General features: G+C 46.0%; 1 protein-coding gene across 1 annotated transcript in view; it reads left to right on the top strand.

The window, feature by feature from the left end:
- The window catches only part of LOC135881381 (sodium- and chloride-dependent betaine transporter-like), a 77,873-nt gene that overhangs the window by 49,922 nt on the left and 552 nt on the right, over positions 1-27,399 (top strand). Inside the window, exon 13 of the mRNA XM_065408066.1 lies at positions 3,031-3,178. Coding sequence (XP_065264138.1) covers positions 3,031-3,178 — 148 coding nt within the window. The remainder of the gene's footprint in view (positions 1-3,030; positions 3,179-27,399) is intronic.

Here is a 27,399-nt window from a genome sequence, read left to right as displayed (position 1 = left end):
CCAGCTGGATGCCCTGGTGATAGAACTGGATGGAGATGGGTGGAGAGCTGACTTTAGTCCCGAGGCCTGGGCTCAATACCCGTAGTTGGTGAAACCCCTGAATGACAATCCTAGGGGTTAAGGTTAATCAGGTGAAATGCTTGACTGGTTGAGTTTTAAGTTAGTTTTTATTAGCCACTCTTCACTGGCCATAGGACACAACCTATAGATGAGACTTCTCTCCTCAGCCTATGAAGAAAACTGCAGTTCATTGTCCTGGGCACTGGAAGGAGGTGTGACCTTCTACTAATTCCTGTTACTGGTTTCCTACTGAATTTTGCTGTCATTTTATGCTTCATTTGCCATAGTGACAGTTGTCAAGGAAGCAGAATTCACCCTGGGGAGAAGCAGGGGCGGCTCTATGATTCTTGCTACCCCAAGCACGACAGTCAGGCGGCTTTCAGTGGTGCGCCTGTGGGTGGTCCGCTGGTCACGCCAATTTGCTGCCGAAGCCACGGGACCGGCGGACCTCCCGCAGGCATGCTGCGGAAGGCAGCCTTTCTGCCACCCTCACAGGGACCAGGAGGCCGCCCCCCCGCAGCTTGCCGCCCCAGGCACGCACTTGCTGCACTGGTGCCTGGAGCTGCCGCTGGAGAGAAGGGGGCAGCAGGACCGATTCTTGCAACACTTTTAAAAAAAATAAACCAATAGATCCTAAACCCTCAATTGCTTTGGAGTACCAGCACCATTCTGTATCCCCTACCTGTGAGCCTTTTCTGCAAAGGAGGACATTTATTTTTGGAGCTGTCTGTTCTGGCTTGTCAAGCCTCAGCGTGGAGAGTCATGTAGAAAGGAAAGGAATTCCCCCAGAGAAATGGATGCAGTTCCCATGCAAAGTCAGCCATGGGCTGTTCAGTGTTACCCTCCCTTGTGACATGCTGTAGAACAGTGGTCTCCAACCTTTTTACGCACAAGATCACTTTTTGAATTTAAGTGCAACCCAGGATCTACCCCACCCCTTCCCTGAGGCTCGTCCCTTCCCTGAGGGCCCAACCCGGTCACTCAATTCCCTCACCTCCATTGCTCACTCGTCTCCCTCATTCACTTTCACTGGGCTGGGGCAAGGGGTTGGGGTTTGGGAGTGTGTGCAGGCTCAGGGCTGGGGCCGAGGGGGTTGGAGTGTGGGAGGGGGTTCTGGGCTGAGCCTGGGGTTGGAGTGCAGGAGTGGCTGAGGGGTGCAAGCTCTGGGAGGGAGTTTGGGTGCAGGAGCGGGCTCCGGGCTGGGGCAGCGTTTTGGGACGAAGGAGGGGGTATGGGATGCGGGACCTGGGAGGGGGCTCAGGGCTGGGACAAGGGGTTGGGGTGCAGGAGGGGGTTTGGGATGATGGCTCCGGGCGGGGCTGGGGGTTGGGGTGCAGGAAGGGTGCGGGCTCCCGCCAGGTGGCATTTACCTCGGGTGGCTCCCGATCAGGGGTGCAATGGGGCTAAGGCAGGCTCCCTGCTTGCCCTGGCCCCACACCACTCCTGGAAGTGGCCAGCAAGCCCGTGCGGCCCCTGGGATGGGGGCATGTGGCTCAGTGCGTTACTCCTGCCTGCAAGCACCACTCCCACAGCTCCCATTTGCCACAGTTCCCCGTTCCCAGCCAATGGGAGCTGCAGGGGTGGTGCTTGCAGGCAGAAGCAGCATGCGGAGGCCCCTGCCCTCCCAGGGGCAGCAGGGACGTGCTGACCACTTCCTGGAGCGGCATGGGGCCGGGGCTGCCTTAGCCCCACTGCACTGCCTGACTTTTAGTGGTTGGAGATTGCAATCAACTGTCAGAGGCTCCAGGATCGACCAGTTGATCGCGATCTACCGGTTGGTGACCACTGCTGTAGAAGCTATGAGCGCGCTTATGAAATGCAGTCACTGTACTTTCCCCTCCTGCAGACTCTCAGAACTACAGTAGTTTCCACTATAAGGCTTGGTTGCATCCAATGCAGGGGGGGAGGGGGACTACCACCTTTTAGGAACCGAGAAATTGCCAGGCTGGAGCGGAACAGTGGTCCATCTATTCCATGAGCCAGTCTCTGGCAGTGACCAGCACCAGATGCTACAGAGAAGACATATTGCAGTACGTGAGAGCGTGGCGCACCACTCAGTGCCACTGGCTGCAATGGTCAGCGAGCTTCTGAGTAGATTGAGTTTGCTCGTGTTCACAAACTCACGTTTTATTAGTAGCTGACACAAAGTTTTAGCTCTCGCAGTGAAATGTCCAAAAATCCTAACTGCCATGCTTTGTTGAAGGTGCCAGTTAGGCTCTCGTTGGTCTCTTCTGAGGCTACCTCTCCTTTCTGTGTTCCAGGCCTGGTCTGTATTACAAAGATGGGTTGATGTAAGTTGTCTTGCATTGACCTCTTTGTACATGTGTCTATGCTCAAATTTGTCTCTGGTCGATGTACGTGCTTCCTGATGGTGATACAGTAAAACCACCTCCCCCAAGAGCGTGCAGCCATGGTTGACCTGCTGAGGTCAATGCGGTGCAAGTGTAAACACTGTGTGATCTGTGTCAACCCTAACAGTCCCCCAGCAACCATCCCACAATGCCCCTCTGTGACAGTGGCCATTCTGATCACAATTTTAAACTCCAATGCTCCCCACCTGAAAGTCCCCTGGGTGTTTTTGAAATGCCTTTTCCTGCTTGCCCACCTTGGTGAACACACCTAGCAGATCCCCCTGGTTGTGTGCAATGGCACAGCCAACCATGCTGGCTCCAGACACTAGACGCAATCCTGCCTGGAGTAGACAAGAGATGGTGGATCTCCTGGGCCTGTAGGAAGAAGAGGCTGTGCAAGCACAGCCATAGCACAATGGACCTCTACAAGCAGATTGCACAGGGGATGAAGGTGTATGACAGGGATCAGCAGCAGTGCCACATGAGAACAAAGGAACTTCGCCAGGAATACCAAAAGGCCAGGGAGGCCTCTAATAGATCTGGTGGTGCCCTGCAGATCTGCTACTTTTTTATTGAACTGCCTGGCATACTTGAAATAGACCCCACCAGAAACCCATAGGCCACTGTGGATACCTCGGAGGAGCCTGAGCTAGAGACCCCGGCCATGAAAAGTGAGGAGAAGGAGCGGAGAGACTTAGCGAGGAACTCCAGCGAGGCTGTGAGCCAGGACCTGTTCGAGACTCCATCACAGAAGACAGTCCTGCCAGGTAATCACGAATGAGCCTGAGAACAGGGAAGAGAATTTGGGGATGTGTGTATGTGCATTTTACTGCTGCATCAGCCCATCTCTTGATTAAAGCCAAGAGCTTTGACAGTGGCTGGCATGCTCAGGTTTAATACTGGAACTAGGCCCCTGATCCTTAGATCTGGCCATGTTTTGTTTGGCCACAAGGGCACCTTCATGGTAGGGTTGCCACCCGTCCAGTTTTCACCCGAACAGTCTGGATTTCGGCTTGTGTGTCTGGGTGCCATTTGACGAGCCCTGATGTCCATTCTTTTTTAATCTGTGGCAACCCTAAGCAGAGGGAAGGAGGCAGCGCAGCAGCTGCAGCCGCCTCCAGGGCCAGGCTGCTTGTGCAGCTGGCGGGGTGCAGAGGTGGGACCTTGTGGGGAAGAGGCTGGGCAGGGGGCGGGGCTTCAGTGGTCCAGTTACTATCCATTAGAAAGGTGGCAACCCCCAAGTCCCAAGGGTGCTGTAGGCCAGTTTGGTTCCCAGTGTAACTTCTTTAACTTATACTGGCTGTAATAGCTCCAAGGGATTGTTCTACCAGCCAGAGATCAACAGAACACAGCAGCCCTCTGGCCCCAGCCTGGATCTGTCCCCTATACTTGGAGCACTGGGGCTGGGAAGGGGCAGCACGCAGCTTTCCCCCAAGCTGGAGGAATTCCCAGCAGCCCGATTAGAGCAGCTTTAAAGTCTCTTTATGTGGCACTGGCAGCCCAGAGGACTGGTAGAGTGGATCAGGCTCTGGCCCTACTGTTCAGTGGTTGTGTGGAAACAAATGCACTCCAAAATAGAACATAGGCTCTTTCCCCCTGTTTCATAAAACACAATCCTGTATTATGGCTTATGCTGATGGAACTACCATTCACAGGTGAACATCTAAACACTGCCCAGACTTCTCTGCGCTCCTTGCCTCCATCAGGAGTCATTGAGTATTTTTAGATATGACCTCGCCAGCTCCTTTTAGAGTCTAAGCAGGATTTTGTTGGGAAATGATATAAAAGAACCTATAGAGTCCCTCAGAAGGCCCAGCACAGCCAGGGGCTGGGTGCTTCCTGCTGCTCCCCAAGTGCCCTCAACTTCCACCTGATGGGCTACCGTTGATGGCAATTGAAGGTGCTCAGCACCCAGTAGTGTCCAACCCAGATAAATGGATCAGGAAATGTGCTTGATCCCTGTGTGAATGTATAGGCCCCAATCCTGCAAACACTTAGCTTTAGCACATGGGTCTGTGTCTGCAGGATGGGAGCCAAAGAAAGGGGAAGATACTGAATGCTAATGAGAAAACTGGAGGCACTGGTACCCTAGGTCCTGCTACTGACCATGTGAGTATCTCTGCCGAAATCACTACAGAGCGAGATATAAATATAGATACAGAGAAGTTGCTCTAAAGAGGAAATCGGAGCATTTATGAAACACACACAGGGAGTGTTCCTTTAAATAAGACATGGCATCACGTGAAAACAACCCAGTGGGCATGTGTCAGAACAAAGGCTTGGGGCATGCTGATCCTGGCCAACAACAATAGTGTTACACAAGCCGTGAACTCAGACTGGGTGTACGTGTGTGTGCGTGGTAGAATCGCAGACATTTCAATATGTTGCCTTGAGTGCAGTAGAATAAATATACATCCTCCTTGCACAGCTCCCAGTTCCCCCATTGCATTTTGCAGGTTGACAGCTGGATTCTTCATTCTTTTTATTCATGCTGAGCTCCAGCACTGAAAAAGGTTGAGCATAATCATTCCTGGTGGAGTTTGAGGCGATTCATTCCATGTCCACAGTTCCCAGGGCACTGTAAGGGGATTCCACAGTTTAAAGAGCTGGGAATGTGAGGCAGTCTGGTTAGGCTTTATCAAACTGTGTGTGAGAGGAGAGCTTGCTTCGTTCCAATGACCGTAAAGGGACTTGGAGTAGGCCGTGGCTACACTCGAAACTTCAAAGCACTCCCGCAGCAGCACTTTGAAGTGTGAGTCTGGTCGCGCGCCAGCGCTGGGAAAGAGCTCTCCCAGCGCTGCAGGTACTCCACCTCCACGAGGGGATTAGCTTACAGCGCTGGGGCACTGTTTACACTAACGCTTTACAGCGCTGTAACTTGCTGCGCTCAGGGGGGTGTTTTTTCACACCCCTGAGCGAGAAAGTTGCAGCGCTGTAAATTGCCAATGTAGCCAAGCCCTTAATTCCACTGAATGTTGTAACTGCTGCCTGCAAATTTCTGGCCTTAGTTCTGCCTGGCATGGCCTCTATTTCCCGTGTTCTCTCTCTACCAGTGCTTCCTATTACAGTTAAAGGTCTGGAGAGGGAAGTATTGTAAGGGAGGTGAGGAGAAATTTCCATTGTTCACACACACTCCCCCTCTCTCTCACTCCTCCCACAAGTGAACTTGATAATAATTTAACAGGGAGATCTGATGGAGGGGGGAGAGAGGGAGGAGAGAAGGAGGAGAGAGGGAGGGATCTTTTCCCCAATCCCCTTTCTCCCAGAGTTGTAGGCACCTTGACTTGCCTGTTCTTGCATATAATGAGTTGCCTGTTGGCCACCCGGTGACTCAGTGGGATAGTACTGCGCTGCCTGTGGAGACTTGAGGTGGATTCAGGTGAGCTGGGTAATTGTTCTGTCCATGTGTCTGTCTGAGTCTGTACGTCATGTTGCCTGTGCTGGGGCCTTAGGGAACTCCACAGCCCCTGACTGTCACTTAGGCAGTGACCCTGCAGACTTCATGAACATTTCAACAGAACTGCTTGCTGGAGTCCAGGGGTGCATGAAGTATTTTGATGGGCGGGCAAAGGAGTCTGTGAGAGGGAGAAGCCCCCACTGCTGTTAGGCTAGGAAGAGGGACCTGAAGAAAGTAAAGGAATTAATTTTGAGGGACCAACTGAAGGGAACTTTTCTTATTGATTTCCAATGGAAATTCTGAGGCGAGAAGGTAGGGACACCAGAGGGGGAAATGGGTGTGAGGGGACTTGGCAGCAAGGGATGCTAGAGAGATTGGCAGAGAGGTGGATGGATAGCAAAGGGAATGGGCACCGAGGGATTTCTAGTGGGGTGGAGAGGACAGGGCTGTGAGAGGGACAGGCAATAGGTACCATTAGGGTTAGGGAGTACATGGGCCAGGTAACAAAAGGGATGGGCAAAGACAGTTACAGGCTGTGAGAAGGACATGCACTGAGGGGAGCAGGCAGTGACGGGATTGTAAAGCAGGGATGGGTAGAGAGGGTGTATGGGGAGTGGGAGGGAGGACTCAGTGGGACAGGCTGCAGGAATTTCATTTGGTGTAAGCAAAGTATAGAAATTCCTTCTCTTCAAATGCCATCTCCCCGGGGAGATCAGTGTCCTGACGTGTACTTGGGTGCCTACAGGCTGCTGCTCTGTGAGAAGAACTTTACTGGTTCCTGGGGTGCGTGTTTGCTGGGGAATGTTCTGATCCAAGGATTCTGCTGGGGAGGGGGGAACGCTGTGAATAGGGTAGTGTGAAGAACTGCACTTTTTTTTGGTTTGCTGGTACTGCAAAAAATATTGGTTTTGGTTGACCCGGATCTGAACATTGTGGAAAATATCAGTGAGTTGAAGAAGTCTGTGCTGGGTTGAATGAAGGTGGTGGCCCCCTTGTAACTTTTAGGCCATGTCTACACTAGAGACCTTACTGCGGCACAGCTGTACCGATGCCGGTGCGCTGCTGTAAGGTCTCCTGTGTAGCTGCTCTATGCTGACAGAAGAGACCTCCCTGCTTGGCACAATTAAACCACCCCCAACAAGTGGCATTAGGTATGTTGGTGGGAGAATCTCTCCCACCAAAATAGCACTGTCCACGTTGACACTTCTGTCAGTGTAACTTATGTTGGTCGGGGGTTTGTCTTTTCACCCCCGTGACTGACAAAAGTTTTATTGACAAAACTGCTGGTGTAGACATAGCCTTAGACCGGTGTTTAGGGCATTAAATGTTCATTGGCACGGGGACTTGAAGTTGGATCTGCCACATTCCAGGGGAGTGCCCTAATCTCCAGACTATAGAGTTATTCTCATTGTGTCTCACTCTCCGGCCCAATGACTATTCAAGTATTTTATACAAAGCACAACAATTTCAACAGGAGAGATGGAGAGAGAGCCCCACCCCAGAAGAGCTAAGAGCCTGCTGGTTAGGGCAGAGGTGGGTTCAAATCCCTGTTCCAGAGCTTGTGGGACCCTTGGGTTTAAGTCCCTGCTCCAGAGCAGGAATTCAGACCTAGGTCTCCACATCCCTGATGAGTGCACTGGGCTAAAAGCTATAAAGTCCCCAACCTCTGCCTCCTCTGGCTGTTTTGTGAATCTAGGCTGGAAATTTCTCTCTGGCTGAAACTATTCAGCAAATTTGTATTAGGTTCAGGAATAGTTCCAGGTTGACTGAATAGTGTTCATCAGAAAAACTCTTCACCTAAAAAAATGTGCCAAGTTCTAATTGTAAATCCCTTGCTGAGAGCGAGAGAGAATGTGTGGCGCTAAGATGTCTTTAGGAAGAAGGAGTTTTGTCTGCGCACTGGTGAGAGTGGTCAAGTAACATGCCTATGGATAAACAGGCATATCTCTGGGCCAGATCCTCAGCTGGTCCAACTCCAGTGACTTCACAGGAGTTGCTCCCATTTATAGGTGGCGTGGTCCTGGAGGGCACTGGTCTGTGTGTCTGTGCCTGTATGCTAGTCTGTCTGCAAGTACACATCTACGCACACATGAACATTCATGTGGATCACTATGTTCGCACAGGCCTGTTGGATGAGTGTACATGCAACAGGTCATATTAAACATTCATGAAAGATATTCCATATCTTCTTTGAATGAGCAGAGTTTTCAGTGGAGTCCTTGATGGTCACTGCCAATCCCATTGGAAATATCTTTGCTCCAATTCTCCAGTCAGCAGCTGCTGACACCGGATGAGTAAGCCTTGGACTTTAGCATAACCTTGGATGTAAGAGCCAACTTTTCCTGAACTGGCAGGGACACAGTCCTAACCTGATGGCTGGGTGCAGGCTAAAGAGATGCTCTGGGGGAAAGCTTGCAATTGAAAGCCGCTGTTGGTTTGTGTGCGTCTGTACTTTGGAAGGGAATTTCAGTACTTTGTGAGAGTGAATAGAGCTGTAACCTTGGCAGAGCTGAGCTCAGCTTATGACTATTTACAGTGTAGGTTCCTTGTGAAAGGGAATGTCTTTGACTGTTTGTACAGTGCCCAGTGCAATGTATCCCTGATCCTCACTTTGGATGCTACTGTGATACAAATAAAAAGTGATGCTGAGGAACCGTGATCCAGCTGTCCACAGGGCCAACTAGATTACTTTGCTGTAAGATTAAAGCAGTAGTATAACCTCGATAGTATCCATCACCATGAATTTTTGACAGGTTTCCATGCCCCATTTAGGGCTTATGTCCCACCTTCCCACCCCATTTCCATTGGCGCCAAAGTTTGGCACGGTTGGCCATTTAAAAAAATTTTGTGTGGTTGTGTTTGACTAGGGGAAGTGTTGTGTGTGTTTGTGCTTGGGTACATTTAGAGAAAAAACTTGAAAGAATAGAGTGAGAGAGTTTAAAGATGAAAAAAATTAGCTGTTTTTTACCAGAGATATGGAGCCTTCCTCACCCCCGCTCTCCACACACAGTCTCACACACACACTGCCCCCCCCTTTTTTTACTTTAAATTGCTTCCAAATGATAAATGCTTGCCCATGCTAAAGCATAACAGCTAATACAAACAGGCTGCCTACAAAACTGTTTCACTAAAAGCGTGATCAACATTGTCCCCTAAAACTCAGGACAGCTTTCTTACCCCCATGGCCTGATCTCTGTGGCTCTGGCTTTTATTTTTTAATTTGTTTGTCCTTGGTTTAGATTTAAAAAAAATTAAAAAGGAGAAGAAAAATAGGGGCGGGGGGGGGGGGGGGGAGGTGAGAAAAGTAAGTGTGTGTGTGTGTGTGGGGAGAGAGCCAGGGTGAGGAAGGCTCCATATCTCTGGTAAAAAACAGATAACTTTTTTACATAAGCTATTTTTTTCTTGTGTTTTTTGTATAAATACAAACCTTAAAAAGCAATCTTGTTTTCTTTAATTAAAACACGTATGTAAACTCCCCTCAATTGCCAGTTTTCATATTCTTACCCAGTTGTTGTTTTGGTACTTTAAAAACACTATTTTTTAAAGGACAGGCTAGTATCTTAAGCCTTTTTACTTCACTAAACTTCTACAAAATATCCCTAAGAGGGGCCTTGTTTTGTTACAGCTCAGTCAATACTGCTTTTTCATAATAAACTTTAAAAAAACATAATGCTTCAAATAGGCCCCACTACATACAGAATATCCTTTAAAAAGGTCTTCTTTTTTTTTAAATGGAGATATCCTATCTCCTAGAACTAGAAGGGACCTTGAAAGGTCATCGAGTCCAGCCCCCTCCTTTCACTAGCAGGACCAAGTACTGATTTTGCCCCACATCCCTAAGTAGCCCCCTCAAGAATTGGGCTCACAACCCTAGGTTTAGCAGGCTAATGCTCAAACCACTGAGCTATCCCAGTCAATTCTGTATTTTCATGTTAAATGTTAAAAACCTTTATATAATGAAACACTGCATATTTAGCAAGTTATAAAAGTATGGGGGGAAAGTCAAGGGGTGAGGATATTCTTTAGATAGGGTATCTCTAAGCTTCATGCAGTCATAAAGTGGTGGGTTTTGTCTTTTAGAATCAGTAAATGGAAAAAATACTTGTTATAACTTTCATAAAGTATCTTTCAATGCAACCTCACCATTTTTTAAAACTTTAACAGCATTTAAAAAGTTAGGAAAGAAGTCTGTGTAAAAAAACAAGCAAACTGAAGAAGTGACCCCTAGAGCCTTCTTAAAGCAGCCTATAGCGCATGGAGCACTGGCTAGCCTAATTAGTTTTCTCTGTTTTGAAATGTAAAGAAAGCTCCAGCTCCAGCCTGTGTTGTATTATTTTAATAAAATCTATGGACCCAAAACAAACACAGGAGCTTGTACCGGTGTCTCAGCACACGGGTTGCAAACATTTAAAAACAAAGACATTCTAATAATGCAACCAAAAAAAATCATACTTAAATCTAAAAGCCCTAGGAAAATAACAGCTTACTATAACTTGCACATGAATTTGTTAAAAAGTGGGGAGGAAAATAAACTTCTCTCTGATCCACTGGATTACAAAATAAGGGGAATATGAACTAGCTGTAACTAAGGTTCTGTGGTTTTCACTCTGGCATATTTTCTGCATGCTCTTTTTTTTTTAAATGGAAACACACATGTAAAAACGTTAAATAAAGGGCTCTGTCTTCATATAGGCTTGTCTTTTAAAGTGTTTATTCCTTTACGAAACTTCATAACTTTCACTTGTATTTGTTAAAAAGCAGGCAAAGAAGCAGCCTTCTTATCTCTGATCTACTGGTTTACAGAGGCTGTTTTTGCTGACCGCTGCTTTGCTGCAAAAGCCTGCTGTTTCAAACTCTCCTTACTAAAAAAAATGACCAGTGCGAGCCTAAAACCTAGAGGAAAACTTTTTTATCACTATACATTACTTTTATAAACAAGTTTTCTGTGTTTTTAACCCTGGATTGTTTCTGCATTTTATTGAAACACTTATGCCCATGGGGCTAAATAAAAAAAGTGTCTTCAGGCAGCCTGTTTTTCAAAGGGGTCTTCTTTTCTAATCCACTACCTTCAAAAGGCTGTTTCAAATGGTTCTCACTAAAAACCTTGGGGGGAAATTTTTTCTTAGTAAGGGTTTTGTGGGTTTAGGTCTGGGGTGCTTCTGCCTGCTCTATTTCATTAAAACATATGCAAAAGGAATGTGTCTTCAGATAGGTTTGTTTTTTCATGTGTTTATTTAATAAGTTAAAAAAGGGGGGTTAGATATTACTTTAAAAAACACATTTTAAAATGGTTTATCATATGTGTTGGTCAGCTTTTGTTACAGGGTCCTTGTTGTTTAGATAAGAACAGAGCAGGGGGCCTTTTCCTGGGGAAAAAAACTCGGGAGGGCCTCTGGCTACATACTTTAGCTTTTTTAAACTTTTATTGTAAAAAGTTTTTATTTTATATAGTAAGCTTATTTACAGTTAAAGTTACTATTCTTTTTAGTACAAGTTTTTGGTATAATTTTGTTTTAAAAGCAGGCCTAGGGCTTTCTTGTTATGTTCTGGCCTTCTTCTCTCTAATCACAGAGGCTGTTTTTGCTAACAAGGGCTTTGCTGCAGCTTCACGGTTTTTACTAAAAAAATAACCCATTTTAGTCTAGAACCTAGGGAAAAACTGTTTTATCATTATACATTACTTTTATAAACAGGTTTTCTGTGTTTTTAAACCCCGAACTGTTTCTGCGTACTTACATTTTATTAAAACACTTATGCCTCAGGGGCTAAATGAAAACATGTGTCTTCATATAGGCTTGTCTTTTTCAAGTGTTTATACCTTTACAAGACTTTCACCTCTCTCTTTTTTAAAAAGTGGGGGAAGAAACAAACTTCTTCTCTCTAATCCACTGGTTTACAGAATAAGGGGAATATAAACGGGCTGTTACTAAGGACCCGTTGTTTTAAACCTGGGGTGTTTCTGCCTGCTCTATTTTATTGAAACACTCCTGTAAATAAAAGGGATGTGCCGTCATATAGGTTTGTCTTTTAAAGTGTTTATCCCTTTACAAGACTTAACATAACGTTCACCTCTATTTGTTAAAAAGTGGGGGAAGAAACAAACTTCTTCTTCTCTCTGATCCACTGGTTTACAAAATAAGGGGAATATAAACTGTCCGTTACTAAGAATCTGTGGTTTTAAACCTGGGGTGTTTCTGCATGCTCTATTTCAGGGGTAAGCAACCTGTGGCACGTGTGCTGAAGGCGGCGCGCAAGATGATTTTCAGTGGCACTCATGCTACCTGGGTCCTGGCCATCGGTCCGGGGGGCTCTGCATTTTAATTTAATTTTAAATGAAGCTTCTTAAACATTTTAAAAACCTTATTTACTTTACATACAACAATTGTTTAGTTATGTATTATAGACTTATAGAAAGAGACCTTCTAAAAACGTTAAAATGTATTACTGGCACACAAAACCTTAAATCAGAGTGAATAAATGAAGACTCGGCACACCACTTCTGAAAGGTTGCCGACCCCTGCTCTATTTTATTAAAACACATCTGTAAATAAAGGAATGTAACTTCATATAGTTTTGTCTTTTAAAGTGTTTATCCCTTTACAAGACTTAATATAACTTTTACTTACATTTGTTAAAAAGTTTGGGGAAGAAGCAGCCTTCTTATCTCTGATCCACTGGCTCACAGACGCTGTTTTTGCTAACAATGGCTTTGCTGAAAAAGCATGCTGTTTCAAATTGTGCTTACTAAAAAATAACCCATGTTAGTCTAAAACTTTTTTGTCACTATACATTACTTTTATAACCAGGGTTGTTTCTGCATACTCTTTTTTTTTTATTAAAACACTTATGCCAAGGGGGCTAAATAAAGAAATGTGTCTTTAGATAGACTTGTCTTTTCAAGTGTTTATTCCTTTACAAGCCTTTCACCTCTTTTTGTTAAAAAGTTAAAAAGAAACAAACTTTTTCTCTCTGATCCACTGGTTTACAAAATAAGGGGTCTATAATCTGTCTGTTACTAAAAAAACTGGGGTTTTAAACCTGGGGTGCTTCTGCCTGCTCTTTTTTATTGAAACACTCCTGTAAATAAAGGACTGGGTCTTCATTAGGCATGTTTTTTCAAGTGTTTATTCCCTTAAAAGCCTTAATATAACTTATAAGCAATATAAGCAATCTTCTTCTTCTCTCTAATCCAATGGTTTATGAAATAAGGGGTTTATAAACTGGCTGTTACTAAAAACCTGGGGTTTTAAACCTAGGGCACTTCTGCCTGCTCTTTTTTTTTAATTACAACACATACAAAAGGGATGTGTCTTAGGTTTGTCTTTTCAAGTCATTATACCTTTGCAAAACTTAATGTAACTTTTACTTGTGTTTGTTAAAAAGCAGGTGAAGAAGCAAACTCCTTCTCTATGATCCACTGACTCACAGAGGCTGCTTTGCTAACAGGAGCTTTGCTGCAGCTTCACATTATTTTTACTAAAAAAAATAAATGAATAACCCCTGTTAGTTTAAAACCTAGGGAAAAACTTTTAAAAATTGTTTGTTAGTAAAAGCTTATGGTTTTAACTTTTATAAAAACCCCTATGCAAAAGGGCTACATGGTGGGGAAAATGCTGGGGGTCTGTTTCTTTAGATAAGAATAAGACAGTTAAAAGGGGGGGAAGAAGAGGGGTGCGGAAAGAGGAGGGAGATGGCTCTTGTTTAAAATCTTGGAACTCTAGAATTGGTTCAGGAAAATAAATTCTATGATGCTGTTGTAGAACAAACTCTGATTGGTCCGATCCAAAGGTCATGCTAACAAGTCTGAGAGGGTCTGAACCAGGGAAGTTGCCTCATTCTACAGAAAGACTTGAAAGATGAGATTTTTCTCTCTCTCTCTCTCCTTCGCTCTCTCTCTCTGTGATTCAATCATGTGCTGTCTATCTTGCGCGTTGCAAAGGGGGCTCTCTTTTCTTGCTCTGTTCTTTCTTTTAACCTCTCTTTTTTCTTAACCTACACTGGTATTGAATAATTTAAATGCTTTTTAATTCACTTTTTTACCATGTGCTTACCAAACAGGCTTTGCCGTAGTAAATTCCCTTTTTAAACCTAGTTTTTAATGTTTTAAAACGCTTTTTTCTTAACCTACACTGGTATTGAATAGTTTAATGTTTTTTATTCACTTTTTTTTATCATGGGCTTACTAAACAGGCCCTGCCTTAGTAAATTCCCTTTTTAAACCTAGTTTTTAATATTATTTAATGATTTTAAATGCTTTTTTCTTAGTACTCCTTTATAGTTTTTGGCCATGTGCTTACTAAACAGGCCCTGCCTTAGTAAATTCCCTTTTTAAACCTAGTTTTATTGTTTTTAATATTATTTAATGATTTTAAAGGCTCTTTTCTTAACCTACCCTGATAGTGAGTAGCTTAAATGCTTTCCTATTCACTTTTTTACCACATGCTTACCAAACAGGCTTTGCCTTAGTAAATGCCCTTTTTAAATCTAGCTTTTAATGTTTTTAAAGGCTCTTTTTTTAAACCTACCCTGATAGTAAATAGTTTAATTGTCTTTTTCTTAGCAATCCTCTTACCATGGGCTTACTAAACAGGCTCTGCCTTAGTAAATTCCCTTTTTTGCCTATATGCGTTCTTTTTAAAACTAGTTTTTAATATTATTTAACTCTTTTCTTAAACTAACCCCTTAAAAACAAAAATTTACTTTTTTCTTTAACTTCTATTTTTCTATTCTTGAATAACCTACCAAACTAGGTCTTTACCATCCTCTCTCCTGACTCAACCTCCCCAAATAATCTTTCTTTCCTTTTTTCTCTAAACCTTACTCAAACTTTCTTTTTTCATCTTTAAACTCTCTCATTCTATTCTTTCAACCTTTTTCTCTAAATGTATCCAAGCACAAACACACACAGCACTTCCCCTAGTCAAACACACACACACAATTTTTTTCAAAATGGCCGATGGTGCCAAACTTTGGCACCAATGGAAACGGGGTGGGAAGGCGGGACATAAGCCCTAAATGGGGTGTGGAAACCTGTCAAAAATGCATGGTGATGAATACTATCAAGGTTATACTACTTACAGCTCATTCAGAATTGACAGTGGGCAGGAGGGTGCTTTAAATGGCTCCTTCCAATAAGAATTACCTTGTACTTTTCAATGGTAAGTTTCATCTGCCATTTCATTTAGATCAGTTCCTCCTGATTTACCCTGGTCTATGTGAGAGCAGAATCTGGCTCTCTCTCTGTACAGTAGATACAATGTGAACCTTGCCTGACTAGTGTGCAATAATGAAGCAAAAGGGGCCGGGCAGAAGAAGTTCTTTTCTGAACTCAGAAGGGTGCTCATTCCCTGTAATTAAAATCCTAGTTACTGTGTTTGCAGGTGCAGTGTCAGATTTTGATCTCACCCACACATGTGTAAATCCAGAACCACTAAACTGATTTCAGTAGAGTTACTCTGTTTAACACTGGTGACTATGAGAGCAACATCTGGTCCATTGGTAAACTTCTCATTCCTGCCACTGGCCTCCATGAATCTCACTGAGCATACACCTTGAAGATACCCTGCAGCAGCAAGTATCATGAGTCAATTATAAGAGGAGTAAAAGAAAAAAATCCCCTTTTCAGTTTCAAACGAGCAGCTCTTTATTTTAAGTGCTGTCTTGTAGGCCAGGGTAAATAGGTATGTTGAGCACATACTCTCCCCGCCCCCTCCCCATCCCCTTTGCCATTCTCCTTTCTACACTGGGAGCTGGTCTGCACACAGTTTGGTACTGCTCGTAATACATTGCTTTAGGAACAGATATAGTTAAAGCAGTACAACCCCCTAATGTGGATGTAGTTATATGGGTACAAAGACACTTCCATTGCTATAGCTTTCCTGTAAATTTACAGGCATAAACAGTACCAGTAGAGGCACTTTTGTACTGCTTTAACTATACCTCTTTCTAAACCAATACAGTACTAGTGGTGCAAAATCTGTGTGTCGGCCAGCACTAAATAATCCTGGTTTTTAATATTTCCTTCTATGGATTTCCTTCCCCCAGTATCTGTCCCCATTGTTGTTGCCCTTGTGATGCTGGCCAATCAGGTGCCAGCTTATGCTAAGGACCCCATGCCTCAGTGGAACACTGACAAATCCATGGGTGGAACCAGTCTGGCTAACCTGGGTATTACTATTGGTCAAATTGGTATTAGATTAATAAAAATGTGCTTTGTGTTTAGGCTGTATTGAATGCTTGTAAGTTCCTGCAGGCATCAATCTCATGTCTAACATCTCTATCCCATATCGTAAGGTGATAATTGAACATTTGCATTGTAAGCCTTTGTAACTGCATAAATCACCAGCCAGGAGAGAAGCATTAACTAGTGTGAAATACTAGTCTCCAACAGAAGGGGCGATGTTCTGCCAGACAAAGAAGTCCCATTGATACCAGGCAAATCATTATGGAACATCAGATGACAAAAAATATTGCTGATGGCTCTCCTCCCACCCTGCACCCCCAGTAAAGAGCAGACATGCAAGTGAATTCTACCCATCAGCTAAATTTGAAACTTGAAGCAGAAGGGGGTAGGGATAAAAACCCCTAACAAGGAAGAACTGTATTATTATGCTGCTTGGACAGTGAGGGGCAAGAAGTGCTAAGGATAAGCAAAAGAGCCCCAGTGCTCAGCCTGGGTCAGCCCTAAAGGACCTATAGTGAGCAAACTCTAGATAAGCTTCTATTCATAGGTGGCATGTGACTCTTGTGTTTGGCTGGGCGTGAGCGCCGGAAGATCTCTAGAAATATATGTGTGAGTTGGGGGCCACCAGCAGCTGGACTGTGGCTCTGGCCCCCGCTCTGCTCTAGACACCACCCTTTCTTGACCTCCTCCCCCTGAGGCCCTGCCCGTGCTCCACTTCCACTCCGCCAAGAGCCCCCGCTCCAGCTTGACCTTTTCCCCTGAGACCCCCCCGACCGCTGCTCGCTCCTCTCCAACCCTTTTTTCTGCCCTCCCCCTTTTTTCCTGCATTAAGGTTAAGGAATGGGAGGCGGGGGAAGGGGCAGAAAAGAGTGAGTGTGGGTGGGGAGAGCCTCGGGTCGGGGGTGGAGAGGAGGGGTTGGGGAAGGCCTCGGGGGGGAGCGGGGGGGGAGGGCCTTGGGGGAGCGAGGGTGCGGTGTCAGGGAGAAGAGGCGCAGCATGGGCACGGCCATGGGGGAAGAGGCCAAATGGGGGTGAGGCCTCAGTCTGGGCTCTGGCGCCCCCCCCCCCTTCTCAGGAGTTTCTAGTGGTGGCGCTCCAAAGGCCCTGGGCCGGCATGCCTCCAAAGGGAACTGTCGCATCTGGCATTTCTTGCCTCATTTGGGGAGGCTCAGCCTCCCCAAGCCTCTTCTACCCACTGCCCCTGCTTCAATTATTTTTTTGAAACTTAACATTGGAACTCATTTGTGTGTATGTATGTTTACCTGCTTTAACCTTGTAAATAACTCTTGTGTCATTTTTCCTGTATGATGAATAGCAAGATATTTTATTACAGGATTGGCTACAAGCGTTGTCTTTGGTGTGAGATCTAATGTGCAATTGACCTAACTAGTCCTTTGGGACTGGGAGTAACCTGAATTGTAAGGGACCATCTATTACAAAGACAAGCTTACCTGGGTAGCAAGACAGATTGGAGTATCCAAGGGAACTACCATGGCCTCCATGTTAAGGCTGTTGTACACTTGATAACTGGTTGGTGAAAGCTCACAACCAATTTGGGGGTTGTGCCCTGCTTCCTAACAGTCTGCCCTGAGCGTGGTACCCAGGCTTTTGAACCATTAAAGGATGGCTTGACTGCCCCTTCCACACTGTTTTTTTTGTGTCAGTGATCAAAACATAATGCAGTATTTTAGCTGACCATATATTGCCACTTTATATAACAGTACTGTAGCATTTTCCAGGTTATTCTATTCCCTTCTTATAGGCCAACATCCTATTCACTCTTTGACTCCTCCCTTGCCCCATTCAATTGTGTTTTACACTCCCTGTTCCTCTTGTGCCTATTTAGAGTGTAGGTTCCTTGTGAAAGGGAATGTCTTTGACTGTTTGTACAGCGCCCAGTGCAATGTATCCCTGATCCTCACTTTGGATGCTACTGTGATACAAATAAAAAGTGATGCTGAGAAACCATGATCCAGATGTTCACACTGCCAACTAGATTATTTGCAGTAAGATTACAGCTCATTCAGAATTGACAGTGGGCAGGAGGGTGCTTTAAATGGCTCCTTCCAATAAGAATTACCTTGTATTTTTCAATGGTAAATTTCATCTGCCATTTTGTTGCTCAGTGTTAAGATTTGTCAGGGTCTCAGGTACTTCAAGATAATGTGGCTGAAATGGTCAAATGTAGATGTGAACTTTAAGACAGCAGAATCCCCCTCGTCCTGCAGCATTCACAAAAACAATCACCTTGTTTGCTGGAGGGTGGGGGAGAAAATATATGGAAGAGCATCTTCCTTTTTTGGTTGTTCAGTAGAGGATTTGGATGCCCTCTCTTGGGCTCTCAGGTTCTGATGTTCAGTGGAGATAGCACCCATAGCTCCAATTGAAGTCAATGGGAGCTGCAGGTGCTCAGCGCCTTTGGAAATCTGACCCTCAACCAACAAGGGTGATATTCAAAAGAGAGAGTGGGTGGCGCTTGTCCTTTGAAAATCTGCTTTCGGGACTGGTTGCTCAAGCTGTCCTGGTGCTCGGGCTCAGCAGGGCATACTGCCACTCGGATTTTCAAACCCTCGTGGTCACTACCACGTGACACTTTCTCCCTGTGCCTTGCTCAACCCAACTGAAAAGTCACTGAAGATACTTCTGCAAACATCTCATGGCAACCTGCTGGGACAGTACAACCATTTTGTCAGCACTTGAACTGATAGAAAAGCTTTAGAAACATATTGAGGAGAAGAAGGGGAGAAATGAACACAAGTTTATGGAGATGATGATAAAACAGTTTTCCACATTGTGTCTCTTTGGTACTTATGAATGATCTTCCCACTTCCCCATTATCCTATAAGTCAATCTAATGAAGGGTTTGTTAAATAGTGTGATATCAAATGCTACAACAATAGGCACCGTTATCAATGTATGTAATAATTTCCTACTTCTTTTCAGATGCACCCTGCAGTGTCTGGTCTGGGAGAGGTAAGCTCTGTTTAGTTCTGCGTGGGGTTATTCTTGTTAATTATTGCAATAGTGCCTAGGACTAGGGCTCCATTGTGCTAGGGCCTGTACACATACCGAACAAAAATGTGGTTAGTGAGAGACCAGAATAGCTCATTCTAGTACAGGACTTTGAAGAAGAGAAGCTTTATAGAAGTGCCATGTGCTGAATGGTGTAGCCTGTACTTACTGCAACCTCCAGGTTGTGGTTGTTTGTTTTAGTGGCTGTCTGAATTTCAATCCCCATGTGGTTCCCTATTTCTCCCACAATAAGTCCCTCCCATGAAAAGTGGCCACCTGCAAAGAGTGTTTCAGGCCGCGTGCTGACCCACCCAGCTGCAGTTCTTTTGTGCAGTGTCATGTGTTAAAGCAGCCAGATAGGAAACCGCCCACCTGCCCTGGAAGCTGACAAACTGGTTGTTGCACACAGACAAGCTGCCTACAGATGCAGATAAAGGCACCAGATAGAGGTGTTGAGTTTGGAAAGCTGCAATAAAAGGCATCAGTGAGCGTGGTCAGAGAATCAGGAACAGAACAGAAACAGAAGAGGTGGCTTTAACACAGGTCCAGGATATTTTTACGGAGCATAGAATCTTTTTAATGTAAATGGGAGGAAAACTTTACTGGTGAAGGCGCTTTCTGAAGGAGGAAAGAGACTGAGAATGATGGTCTCCGAGAAGTACTGACTGGAAGCATCTTTATGTTACTAGACTGCAGAATGCTCCTATCAAGTGACTTTTACTCCAGTTCGAGGTATTTGAGCAGTGGTGCAAGTACGGTGGTCCGGTCCGGTACGCTGTACCAGTAAGCTAGGTATAGCTGGTACGGTGTACCGGAAAGACACAGGAGGCACCCGCCACCAGCCCCATGCCCAGCCCTTCCATGCAGCTGCATCTCCTGAGTCCTCCTGCCTTAGGTCTGTACAGCAGCACTAGCAGAGGACAGGTCGAGGGGAGTGGGGGGGGCGAGGCTGAGGGTGGTACAGCAGCCACGCCAGAGGAGCTGCTGGTGCGGGGCTGCCTCGTGGCTCCATATTCTGCTCCTTTCCCCACTGTGGTTCCGGAGAGCCCTGATCTTCTGGGAGCTGCAGCGGCAAAAGGAGCAGAACATGGGACTGCCAGGACCCACACCGGTGGCTCCTCTGGTGTGGCTGTAGCGCCCCCAGCCCTTCCATGCAGCTGCATCTCCTGAATCCTCCAGCGCAGTGGGAGGAGGACAGAGCCCCCCTAGCTAATGTGGGACCGATGTGGATCATGGGAAGGGGACAGACAGGGAGACCGTGGGGGCCCCGGGCTGGGGGTAGGGCAGGGAGGGGTCACTTGGGGAGGTCATGTGCCACCCCTTTGTGTCCCTCCCATGAGTGCAGCATACTAGCAAGACATGATTTCTACTTGCACCACTGTATTTGAGATAGAAAACAGGTGAAGATGGGAAAAACTAGCCAATTAGGAGATGCAGAATGCATTACGCTTTGTGTCTGAAAATGATGTGGCGAGGCTGCTGCTGGTCCCTGAGAGTGGACAGTGTTAAAAGGAAACAAGAAACCATCCAGGGTCTCCTCTGACCTGAAAACACAAGGGAAAGGAATGAAATAGGGCCTCACGTCTGTGGGTTGTGCAGAGATTTTTTCTTAGAAGCAACAGGCAAAACAAAGGTGGTGAACTGACAAAAGGCAGCATAACTTGTGCTGCGTGATAGTGACTGGTGAGAGAGAGAGAGAAGCTGTTGCTAACTGAGTAAGCCACAAAACTTTGAGCATCTGTGTCACTTGCAGCCCTGCCAGTTACTTGGGGACCCAAGAAGAGAGCTTGGATGCCATCTGACATAACGGGTATATTTTTAATCTCATCTTTTTTTATAAGAAAATTAGGCTACAAAGGCACTGCGGCTTCCTGTAAGTAGACAACACTCCTTGCCATCTGTCTGCCTAGGTGTTTATCCCATGCTTGCTATTGTATACACTACCTCAGAGTCACTGCAATTTGGTTTGGCCTATTATAGAGAGAAGGGCCATCTGCAAAGTCCAGCTTCATGTCCTGATGTCTCTGAAGTTCAGGGTAGTTTGTGGTCAGGGAATGGGCATAGGGGCAGGAATTATGGGTATGGTGGTGCTGCAGCACCCCCAGGTTTTACGTGGGGCTCTGCTCCCTGCCCCGCATGTGGGGTCCTGGATCCCAGCCACGCGCCTGGCCTCTGCTACTGCCCCCCCCACAGGGTTTTGGCCCCGCATCTGGATGTCCCAGCTGCCGGCCCCGTGCCCGGGGTCTTGGCTGCTGGCCCCAGACTCAGCCCCCTTATCCCTGTCTGGTTCCCCCCCTCCTGGAGAGACAGCCCTGCTCCCAGACCCAGTTCTGGGGGGCAGGACGCAGACGGGGTAAGGGGGCTGGCTTTTTGCACCACCACTATTTAAAATGTTCCAGCGCCACTGGGAGAGGGACCAGAACTAACTGAAACTAGAGAACCACTTTGAACCGCTATTTTTATTTGAACTGGAACTGAACCTGACCCATCATTTTGTCCTATCTATTGAACTAGGGTGACCAGATAGCAAGTGTGAAAAATTGGGATGGGAGCTAGGTGGGGAATAGGTGTGATGAACCCCTGGGATGCAGCTTGGGAATGTGGGATCGCTGTGCCCCCTTAACTCTCCAGCCTGGGCTGTCTCTCACAATGCTTTGCTAGTGATAAGCAGCAAACCCCTTCAAGCGCTGTGATCACTTAGTCAACAACATGCATGGACGCACCCAGCTAAATTGCATGAATGCTCTCTATGCCATTCATGAACCATACCCAGGGAAAAACCAGTAAATCTCCCCCGCCCCAGTGCAAGCTAATTAATTAGTTCGCCATTCCTTCAAAGGGTGGTGGACATGCCTCAGCCTGTAATCTGAGCAGATTCCCCAAGCTCTTCAGACAAACTCCCTGGTTAAGATAAAACATTAAAATAAGTTTATTAACTACAGAAAGATAGGTTTTAAGTGATGATAAGTGGTAGGCATAAAGGTCAAAAATAGTTACCTAAGAAATAAAAAGAAACACGCATTCCAAATCCTACACGTTATCAGACTCAGTAAGTTTTGAGTCAAGCATCTTTTCTTGTCCCACTGGATATTACAGGCAGGTTATAGTTCTTAATACACAGGCTGAATTCCCAGCTCAGCCTGATACCAATCTCCCCAGTTCAAAGTCTTTATCTTTCCAGCATTCCTGTTGCCTTCAGTGCAGGTGGGGGAGGAGAGAGGAGATCCCATGATGCCACCGTCCTGTATTTTATCTTCTCAATTCATGTCCCAGGGAAGATACTGGCCCAGGCATGTCCCGGTGGGCCTTGCTGAGTCACAGAGTTGACTAATCCCCATTGTGTGGTGCTTGTGCGACTGTGTCTTATTGAATTGTAAATCCCTTGTTTACAGTTCCCCTGCTGGTGAATGGCTGGTGATGATCATTTAATGCTCGCCTGGGTGTCGGTCCCCTCTTTTGTTGCCACTGGGGAGCTAGCTGTAGGTGCCTCCCAGCCTCACAACTTATTTCAATAACAACCATATGGCAAAATCTTATAACTTCCTACTCACTACAGATATATATATTTTGACAGAACAATGAGTTTCAGCAGATCATGACCTCTCATATGATACCTTACAAGGCATGCTGTGTATGAAATATCACAACCAGCTACAAATGATGAGTATTGGGGTTACAGGGTGCTATTTTAAGGTACAGTGCCTCACAATAGGGTCCTATCAGGGGACAATAGGCTCCTATATAAGACAAAGCTCCTCATATCGGAATGGTCCCAATAATATCAGGACATCTGGTCACCCTAAACTGAACTGGAAAAAAAATTGGGTGACTGGTTAAAATAAAGGTCCGGCATTTTTTAAGCCCAGTGTGTTTAAACTACTGTGATCTTATTTTCAAACAAGACAACACAATAACAAATAGGCTTGTGATTGCTACAGCAAGGCCGGTGCCAGTAGAATGAGATGAGAATACAAAGATGCCAGCCCACAAGAGTAGGGAGGGAAAGAGAAGCTTAGGAGCTGCCTGCCCAACCATGAACCATGTCTGAGATTCCCCCTGGGGAGAGAAGATGTGGAATGTTACCTTGTCCCAGAAGTTAACAATAACTCTTCAAGCCCACAGGCAAAGGTATTGGCACCCCAACCCTTCTCCCCCCTTAGGCAGGCCACCTCCCCCCGATCCCCAATCCCTGGGGCAGCCCCTCCCTCCCTCCAGTTGCACTCCCCGAGCTAAGGCCCATGCCCCAAACTCAAATGTATCCTGTCACTGCAGAGATCCAATATTATGCAGCAAATATTAGATGTTATTTTAGTTCGCGCAAAAAAATTGTTCATAAAGACGTGTTTATTTGACAACACAAAACCAAAGTTAAATGGTGAAAAATAAAAATAGTTTCAATTTTAAGTTTCAACTCTTTTAATTTACCTCACTAAGATTGAAATTTGATCTGAACTGGTGTTTAATTTTTTTTTTTTTCTTGAGTGGCTGGAACCTGAACACACAGAATACAATTGGACCCGAACCTGAACCAAACCGAAATAAATACCAGTTTGACTCCCTGCCAGGTTAAGGTACTGGGCTGTGAGTCAGGAGATCTGAGTTCCAGTCCTGGTTCTACCACAGATTTCTTGTGTGACCCTCAGCAAGTGACTGAATCTCTCTCTGCCTCAGTTCACTATCTGTAGAATGGAGATAAGCCTTCTTTTCTCCCACCCATGGCCTTGTCCATGTAGGGACACTCTCTTTCTATGGTGTACGTGCAGCATCTAGCATAATGGGGCCCTCATTTAACTAGAGTCCCCTAGGGGCTTCCATAATACAAAGAGATATGAATAAAAGGAGGCTGACTCTGTGGTTTTGCTTCAGGTCCATCTCAAATAAATGAAGTTAAGCCGCCTGCTCCCAGCATCGAACAACATCTCCAATCAGCACAGACAAAAGCATCATCCTGCGTGATGATGTGCACTGGGCTACAGCAAATTGGAGCGTAGTGAAGACTGTGACAGATCAAACGAGAGGCCTCTAAACTTTCTCTCTCCTTCCTTGCTCTTGTGCAGAAGCATTGCGATGAAATTATTAGCTGGGTGGCCTATCTGCTGCAGATGAAGTGGCAGTGAAAGACGCTTTGCGCGCTTGGGAAGCTTAGGGAAGGCTGTCAGGAGAAAGCTCTCAGAAATGGCTAGACTTCAGAATGACATGTTGGTAGGAAATCTGGCTGACGGTGACAGTGTGGGGGTCTGACAGGTTCCCCACCCCACTGAGCCAGAGGGAAACGCACTTGTGCTTCAGCAGTCAACAACCTGGGACAGTTTAGGGATTTCTGTAGATAACAAAAGTTTAAGGGACATCTGTGCCTAATAATAATAATACCAAGATTTTATATAGTACTTTTCATCAGCTGATCTCAAAACACATTATAAAGGAGGTCAATATCATTATCCACATTTCACAGATGGGGAAACTGAGGTACAGGGCAGGAAGTGACTTACCCAAGATCACCCAGCAGGTCAATGGCCTGGAGTGGAAACCAGGTCTCCTGTCCACTAGGCAGCACTGTTCTATAGAACTGTGGGGCTGGATCCTGTATGTTGCTAGAAATAAGAGCCCCGATCCAGCATAGCACATAAACCATGGGACCTCTAACAAGCTTAAAGTTAAGCACATGCTTAAGTGCTGCACTCAGTACCTTGCAGGATCAAGCCCTTAATAGACGTCTACAGGAATTCTAAGTTACTCTAGAATTCAACAGGGAGTGAGAGCCACACGAAGGGTTTTTTTAAACCATCCTAAAGAATTCTACAGTAGGGTAGAATTCTCTTAAACTCTACCACCCATGCTTTTACTCTTGTTGCTACAATCTCTCTTAGAAAAGACAGAATCAACTGCTTTGCTCAGGGCCCAATCCTCTTTGCATTTAAGTCAATGGGAGTTTTGCATACTGTTGTCAAAGAGAGCAGGTCAGGATGGGGCCCTCTAGCCCCCAGTCAGTTGCAGAAGTGAACTCCATCCTTGCTTTGCTATGCATGCCCATAGGAGAAAGCACATTGCCCCACAATTTATGTTGTGATTTCTTTATTTGTTTGAAATGTAGAGGAAAGATGCATTATCCCAAGTACTGAGAGCTTTGTTATGAAACTTAGATAAAAGTTACCTTCTCAGCTGTCTGCTCCTTTCTTTGCCCTGGGCCTATTATGTACAGAGAGTTAGCGTTTATCAGATCATTTTATTTGCATTGCGCAACCTGCAGACACAGTGATGATAATGTTCTCTACGGTACAGTACTGTGTCAGCTTCCCCTCTTCCCCTGCCCATTTCCCATCTCCCTTCCTTTTCCAAGCAAAATTCTGCTTCATCTTTACCCTGGTGTGCATTTCACCGTTAAAATGCATGGAGAATGATTGATGTTTGTCGCGTTACCCGGTTAACACACTATTAAGGCACCACCTGTTAGAGCAGCCAAAAAAAATAATGAAGTCCATAGTTATCCAATTTCACTGTGCTCTATAATTAGTCTTGCCAGGGTAATGAAGACCATGGGTGAAATTCAGCCTTGCTGTAAGCAAGAATTTACACCAGGGCTTGATTTGGCTCAGAAAGTAGGTACAAAGTAGAGAGGACCCCTCACCAGAGCCTCTCTTACCTTTGGGGATGTTGGGATCCAGCTGTAGGTCTGAGCTTTCTGGCTCAGGCCTGTCTTTAGTGGGCTGAACCGTGACACATGTTTTCTAACCCCCCATGATTTTCTCATGAGTCTCATGATATTTGTTGTTTTTCTGACCGCCCCTGGAGGCGTTGTGATTGTAAAAAATAAATACATAACTAAGAGAGCGAGAAAGAAAGAAAGAGCTTAATTCTCACGTAATTCTCTAATTCTCATAGTTGTGGAGAAAAGCTTGAAAATGTGACCTGAGTGCATCCTAAAGACTCACAAACCAAAAAGTAAATACAAAAAATCCCCAAATGTATTTTTCAAAAAATCATGTTTTTTATGCTAATATCACGAGTGTTTGCCTTGGCCGGACTCCTGATTTTTGGGCCCTTGGGGTTGGCAATAGTGGAAACCCTAGAGCTGATTCCTGATCCTCACTTTGCAACTTGGACCCGTCTTTGGTGCCGAGAGACCAGGACTCTGGGCAAAGTCTGTTCCATGATTCCACAAATGAGCTTTAGCCATGACTAGGATTTCACTGGGATAATTCATTAGCTGAAACTTTTCCCGTGAGCCAGTCGCAGCTGAATCTCTGTCTAGAAATCTGCGCTTAATGCAAATCATGTAAGGATCCCCCCACCCCTGGGGCCATCCTTAGGATTTATGGGGCCCTACACAGTATTATTAAACTGGTGCCCCTATGCCCGACTTGGTTCAAGCCCTGTTCGGATTGCAGCAGGCCTATGCCTGTGAGTGACCCCCACAGCAGCTGCCTTAAGTGCCTGGGAGAGTCAGGTGTTAAGGAGCAGTGCCGCATCTGCAAAAACTTTCGACCCCGCACCCAGAAGGAGCGGGACGTCCTCCTCAGGGCTCTCCTGATGGAGTCCGCCCTCCACCCAGCTTCCAAGCCGTCTGGGCAGGTTGCACCAAGTGCCTTGGCCTCTGTGCACAGCGCACCACCAGCACCCGACTCCTCCCGGCACCGTTCACCATCGCCAGTGCCAAAGAAGAAGACCAGGAAGTGCTCCCCGGCACCGAGCAAGAAGGCCTGGGGTCATCTATCAAGGGACTCGGACCTGCCCACCAGACTGCTCCAGAGCCACATGATTGTCCCTCCCTGACTGGGGCGCCCAGCCCCCTGAAAGGTCCATCACTGACTCTTGGGAGTGATATGGGACCCGCACTCCTGCCTGCACCTTTGTCAGCTCAGGCTCCCACGGCATAGAGATCGCCCAGGTCTCCATCTGCTCCGCTGACTACCCTGGTGCTGCAGGACCCGGCTCAGGCTCCCCAAGAGGGCAAACCCACCGTTAAGACCCCTCAGGGAACACGGGACCAAAGTTGGTCGCAGGACAGAAGGTGTCGATCTTTGCTGCTGTGTCAAGAGTCCCGAGGCAGATACCAATTGTGTCGCTGGTTGTCCAGGCGAGCTTCCAGATCCCCGCGGCGCTACTTTCCGGCATGGGGCCGACGCTCCCTTTACTTTTCCCGGCACCGTTCGCTGTCTCGATAGTTGTCCTCTAGACGTTGATCCTGATCACTGGCATGGTGGGAACGTTCCCCATCCCAGCACCAGTTCCCCTCTCCACGCTGCAGTTACTGTTCAGTTACGCCCATGTAACGGTCACCGGTAGGCACGACCAGCAAACAAACTCAGGCGTTGACGGCTCCTCCCTGGTCGCTGGAAGGTGTTTCCTCCGGTACAGAGGGCCAGTTCAGCCCATCGCTACGGTCTCATCAATGTGGC

Source organism: Emys orbicularis, chromosome 1 (assembly GCF_028017835.1).
Source record: "Emys orbicularis isolate rEmyOrb1 chromosome 1, rEmyOrb1.hap1, whole genome shotgun sequence".
Lineage (NCBI taxonomy): Eukaryota > Metazoa > Chordata > Testudines > Emydidae > Emys > Emys orbicularis.
Note: the sequence above shows the minus strand (reverse complement) of the source record. Positions and strands in the feature narration are given on the sequence as shown.